The 6000-nt window shown below is 57.6% G+C and overlaps 1 protein-coding gene across 1 annotated transcript; it reads right to left on the bottom strand.

Moving 5' to 3' along the window:
* Positions 1 to 1177: 1177 nt before the first annotated feature.
* On the bottom strand, positions 1178 to 3801 carry CYP26A1 (cytochrome P450 family 26 subfamily A member 1; the record flags this gene model as incomplete). Its single annotated transcript, XM_082309602.1, has 7 exons — positions 1178 to 1519; positions 1709 to 1861; positions 2075 to 2209; positions 2540 to 2689; positions 2811 to 3098; positions 3203 to 3427; positions 3613 to 3801. 7 exons carry the CDS (start codon positions 3799 to 3801, stop codon positions 1178 to 1180), a joined length of 1482 nt encoding a protein of 493 aa, XP_082165728.1.
* Between the last annotated feature and the right edge of the window lie 2199 nt (positions 3802 to 6000).

Raw genomic sequence — 6000 nt, 5'->3', positions numbered from 1 at the left:
AAACAGGGGTCATGCCTAGGGCATTTTATCTGCCCTGCTTACACACCCCCGGGGAATTGCATCTCAACAGTTGATTCCCTGTTAATCAATTCACATTAGTGCCTGCCTTTTAGTTTTCACTTTGCTGAATTCCAGGAAAGAAGTTCTTAAACCAAATGCATGCTCTGTCTCTGACCTAGTCAGAGCTGTCGCATTTCAAGAAGAAATCACAGCAGATTTTATTTGCTCTGCCAGCTGATAAGAGATTCATAGCCAGCAGACTCAACACAGAACAAGATCCAGTGGTCTGTTTACACAGGTCAGCAGTAATATGGAAGAGAGGACCTTTATGGAATTTTTTTTTCCCCTCAACCTATTTTCTCTAGCTACAGAGAAAGACTAATGTTACACATTATTCTTCTGCTTCCCTTTACTTTCTTATTTACTATGGCTGAAGATTATGTGCTTGATAAGGAGACCTGTAGCACTTGCTATCACTCCATACTCTTCTCAGCGAACGTGTATGTTTTTGCACTGCTCTTGCCACTTACAGGCTAAAACTTAAAACAATTTACTATTCACAAGTGAGAACCACATTGGGGGTGGGAGGCAGGGGAGTATTATGAGCATAGAAATAGCGAATAGCTCATTCACAAAAGCAGATCTGACTTTACATCCAAACCCTTTAGACCCATTGGTTAAGCTACTCTCTAGCATACAAGCAGATCTTCATACAGAGGATCATCAAAAATAAACTTTATTATCAAACTTAAAATTCACACATTAAACATAAGATCTAGACACAAATAATACTGAAAACATTCTCAAACAATAACCATTTTAGGTAATTTGGATGAGTAGCTAGTTACCATTGTTTCAAATGCCTTTAAGAAGATTTCTTAATACATACACCGTCATGAAATGTCTTCAAATGCTTAGCTGGCCAGCTTTCAGTAAGATTTTTAAATAGGGGAAAACTTATTTCTATAGAAATAACATTATCTAATTATGAATCAGAGACCCATAATTGTAGTGCTTGGGGAAAAAAATATCATAGCCTTTTGAAATATTTAGAAGACATAAATAACTATTGTACATTTACAAGTTTAAATATTTAAAGGCCTTTGTTACTATAAAAAGTTGCTATGTACATATTAGATGCTATATAGAAATCCAGCCGGAGGCAAGCGTTGAGCTCTCAGATTTGGCCGCTGAAACCTATGAATTTGGTAGGCAGATTGTCCACAGGGTACACTATGGGGCCGGTTTTCATTGTAGGAGGTCCATTCAGCAGCTGCCAGTCACAGCTCCGAGCCAACTCCACTGTAAATATTTTTAGAAGGACTTTTGCAAACTCTTTGCCCACGCAGCTCCTCAAGCCCCCACCGAAAGGAATGAAACTGAACCTAGAAGAATCCTCTGGAGATGGAGACATGAAGCGATCCGGGTTAAATTCATCCTTGTTGGTAAAGAGATCCGCCACATCGTGGGTATCACAGATACTGTAAATAACATTCCAACCTTTAGGGATCTGGTAACCCTATCAAGAGAAGAGAAAGGAGACATGAAGCACCTTGCTGTGTTAAATAAGGCAAAGTGTCAGCACAGGACACATCGGTGCACCCCACCTCCCCTCCTGGCTTCCTGCAGGTCACTAAGGCAGACAGGCTACGTGAACACGCTCATACTTGGCAGCTGTGCTGAGGAGTCGAGCCCAAGCCCCGCTTACATTTAGCTCAAGGGTCTTGAGTGCAATTCGAAATCCTCCAGGAACAGGAGGGCTCAGCCTGAGGGTCTCTTTGATGACACAGCCCGTGTACTTCAGCTGCTCCAAGACCTCCATGTCCAGCTGCTTCTCTTTATTGGGACTGCACAGTAACCCCTAGAAAGGAAGATGCTGCTATGACTTTTATGAAGCAGGTTGCCAGGGCTCCCGGCACTGCAAAGCAGCTGCCCCTCAGCGAGCGGCATTCTCCTGCCGCCCCCTAAAAGAAAGGCACCACCTGGGTCGAGGGGAGCCCTGTCTGGGACACCTCTCCTGGAGGTACCTTCCCACTGCCCGCTCCTGTGAAATGGCTCCGGGGCAGACACACACCTTCACCTGCAGCTCTTTCCTCACTTTCTGCAGGACATCGTGGTGGAGCCCTAGGAAGGCGATCAGCGATGTGGCAGCACTAGCAGTGGTCTCATGGCCCCCAAACAGCAGTTCTGTGGCGGACTCCTTCAGCTCCTTATGCACAGGACGGAGAAACACAAAACAGGTCTTGAATATAGTATCTCTACCACCACATCACTGTGCATCGCTCCCAGGCTGGAGCTGACACCCAGGGGCCAGGATGGGGTTCCTGCTTATGCTCCCTGGGGACACAGCCCTGGTCCTGTGCTCCCCATCCAACAGCCTAGTTGCAGCCTGTGCACCCCAGTGCACTACACAAACTGGTTTATTGCATAGGGAGAGAGGGGTGAGCCTCCTGCTCTCTCCTTTTGGCCCCAAAAGATAAGCATGCTGCTGATAGAGCAACTGAGGGAAAGGGAACGATCTGGCCCTGGAGAACCTCACCTGCATGTTGAGCTGCTCCCCGTTGCCCTGCGTGTGCTCCATCAGCAGCTGCAGCGCATCCTTGTAGCTGCCCTCAGGCTCCTTGCGGGCCATCTTGGCACGGATGTTCTCCTCAATCTTGGCGTGGATGATGTTGCGCGCGCGCAAGCCCTGGCCAGGCAGCAGGGAGAGCAACGTGGGACTTAGGCCAACACTACCATCCCTCCCATCCATTCCCCGCTGCCCTGGCTGCAGGGGAACCCCTCTCCTCCCAGCCCGCCAGGAGCCTTACCCGGTAGAGCCCGCTGAAGGGAACATCGATGGGGAGGGAGAAGAGGTTGCGGATCATCTCCTCGAAGGCCTCCACCAGCTGCTGCTCGCCATCGGGGCTGGCCTGGCAGGGCTGGAAGCCCAGCAGTATCCTCATGGCGATGCGGAACATGAGGCGCTTCACCTCGGGGTACACCAGCAGGCAGGGCCCGTCGGCGCCCAGCCACTGCGCCAGGCAGGCGCTCACCTCCTCCTGGATGACGGGCACGTAGTGCTGCAGGGCGTCCCGGGAGAAGGCCCGCATGATCACCTGCCCGGGGGGACGAGGAGGAGGAGGAGGAGGAAGGGGACACAGGCTCAGCCGCCGCGCCTGGGGCGGCCGCGCCCGCTCCCCGCCCGCCGTCGGGGCCGTACCTTTTTGCGGTGCTTGTGCTGCCCGTTGTGGAGGTTGGAGAGGCAGCCCGAGCCCAAGATGGTGCGCACCGAGGCGGGCCACTGCACAGAGACGAGCCGGTGCTCGCCCAGCAGGATGTGCCGCACGTTCTCGGCGCCCATCACCCGCACCGTGGGCCGCCCGAAGAGGTGAGTCTTGTAGATGAAGCCGTATTTCCTCCGCTTCATCTGCAGGAATTTCCGCCTCTGGACAGGAGAGGGGGGGGGAATAATAAAATAAATTTTAAAAAGGAGGAGAGGAAGGGGCAGGGAGAGCAGCTCTTGCCCACCTGGGCGCGGGACCCGGCGAAGCCGCTGCTCATCCCCCGCCCCTGCAACCAGAGGAGGAGCCGGGGCGCTTCTCCGCTCCCCGCGGCATCGCCTCGCCTTACCTGCAGCACCATCTGCAGCGTCTCCCCGAAGAAGGGGAGCCCCATGGTGCCCGGGGGCAGTGGGAGCGGGCAGTTGGGGTCGCGGCCGCTCACGCAGTACAGGTCCCAGAGCTTGACGGCGGCCAGAAAGAGCAGAAGGGGCAGCAGGAAGGTGCACAGGGCGCTGGTGACCAGGGCAGAGAAGCCCATGGCTGGGGAGCGAGTCCAGCCCGGCCCCCCGGGAGCTCCGAGTGCGCGGGCCGCGCTCGCCGCCGGCCGCCTTTTATACCCTTCCCAGGTTGCTGCCCACCCTACCTTGGTCCGATAAATTAGTTCACCCAAAGTTCATCTTTAATTGCGGATTGAGCCCTGGCTCCTCCCCTCGAAATCTTTAACTATTTGCTTTGCGCGGCGCATCCCGCCCGCCGCAGACCGCCGCCAGGGAAGGAAAGGTGCTGCCGGGCGCGGCGGCAGCGGCTCGGGGCTCGCTCCGCGCTGCACCGCGCTCAGCGAGCGGGCTGAGGGACGCCGCTGACAGCCGGGGGCCGGCCGCCTCCTCGGATTTATCGCCGATGCTCGTTAGAGACCAGTAGGTTGCGCCGAGGCAGAGAAATGCCCCGCTCCAGCACCCGGCAGCCCGGAGACACCCACCCCCGGGGGCGCTCCGCGGCCGGTGCCGATGCGCTCTGCAAGCTGCGGAGCTCCTTCGCCCGCCCGCCCGCTGCTGTCGCCGGCCGGGAACGGCGAGCGAGCGAGCGGAGCCGGGCCGCCGCCGGGGGCCGGACGGGGTGGGCACCGGTCCCCCGTGCTGGCGGAGCCCGGTGGCCCGCCGGGCGGAGCCGCCACTGTGCCGCCGCATCGGCGGAGGAGCCTCCGCTGTCCTCTGGTTCACCTCGAAGGGCCCGGCTTGTATTTCTGCCCGGCCGCGGAGGAAGGAGCCGCGGGCAGCAGTCCGTCTCAGCCTCCCGATGCAGGTTCAAGCGCGGGTCACCGAGGGAAAGGGAGGTGAGCGCGGAAAGGAAACACCCAACGCGCCGTGCCCGGCTCCTCTCCCCGGGATCCGCTGCCCGCGCTCGCCCGGGGCTCGCCGGCATCCCGGGGCCGTCGGGGCTGCCGCGGCCGGGAAGGGGCGCTCGGCACCGGCCGGGCACCCCCGCGCCTGCAGCCGGGGCACGGAGGGACTCGCTCCCGCAGGCGGCGGGCCGGAAACCGGGGGTTGCTCTCCAGGGTGGAGCGGCGGCTCCGGCCAGGAGGAGCGCGGCGGGGCCGGGGCGGCCGGTGGGGCTGAGGGGAGGCTGCAGAGGCTCCCGCTGGGCCCCGGCGCGGGAGGCACCGTCCGGGGGACGCGGCCGCTGGGGAAGGGGCGCCCGGCGCGGACCGCGGCTGCGGGGCCGCGGAGGGAGGGACGGGGCCGCGGAGCGCTCCGCTGGGCACGGCTGCTACCAATAAACTATCGTGCTCGCGTTTTTTTTTTTCTTTCCGTTGTTGTTTCCTTTTCCCTCTCTGTTACTTTTCCTTCCTTGCTCCCAGACAAGCTCAATAAACGGTGGAAGTTGTGTGTTTGTGTAGGGGGGGGAAGATGTCACCTTTAATTATTATTGTTTTTCTGACAATCAACGCATCACGCGGGACCCTCCCTCCTCTTACGATGCCTGGCGGGAGCGGGGCCGCCCGCCTCCGCAGCCCCTTGCCCAGGCGGGACCCCCCCGCCCGGGGGCACCTCCTCGCCCCCGGAGGCGCGCAGCCCCGCGGGGTTGGGCGCGGGGCTCGGCGGGGCCCGGCCGGCCCTGGCCCGGAGCGGCGGCCGCGCCCTGACCCGGCGCTCTCCCCTTGCCGGGCGCTGACCTGCTTGTGACCTACAACACGGACCGTGACATCTGCGTGAACCCGGCCGGCAACCGCGCCAAGTTCACTGTCTATCAAAATAACGAGATACGGTGGCCTGAGCACCGATAATTGCCACAGGAAGGCTTTATTATCTCCCCAGCTGTGTATTCCCCAGCCATCGGCTCGAAAAGAATCAAATGGTAAAGAGTGAAAGGGATAATTAAAAACATCTTGGAAGAGGGTCAAGAAATTAACAGCCTAATATGAACAAACTTTGATTACAAGTAACAATTATTACACTTCATTTGTAAATGCTTGTGTTTATCTGCAAACAAAATCAGTTTCAAGTCTTTTTTTTCTTAACTAGATTCATGTTACATTTTTCAGCGGGTGGCTACGGGACTCGTTAGCGCTCGGGGTAATTTTTAAGTGCGCTAGACGGAGGAGCCCTGGCCCTCGCACCCGGTGCTGGGCACTGCAGGCCCAGCCCTGCCCGCAGTGGGAGCCTGCGTCACCCATGGGTCGCATCCATGCCAGCAGCTCCTGCTCATTAAAGTTAGTCATTGCCATTTGCAGCCACCA

Source organism: Platalea leucorodia (assembly GCF_965183815.1).
Source record: "Platalea leucorodia genome assembly, chromosome: 4".
Classification (NCBI taxonomy): domain Eukaryota; kingdom Metazoa; phylum Chordata; class Aves; order Pelecaniformes; family Threskiornithidae; genus Platalea; species Platalea leucorodia.
Note: the sequence above shows the minus strand (reverse complement) of the source record. Positions and strands in the feature narration are given on the sequence as shown.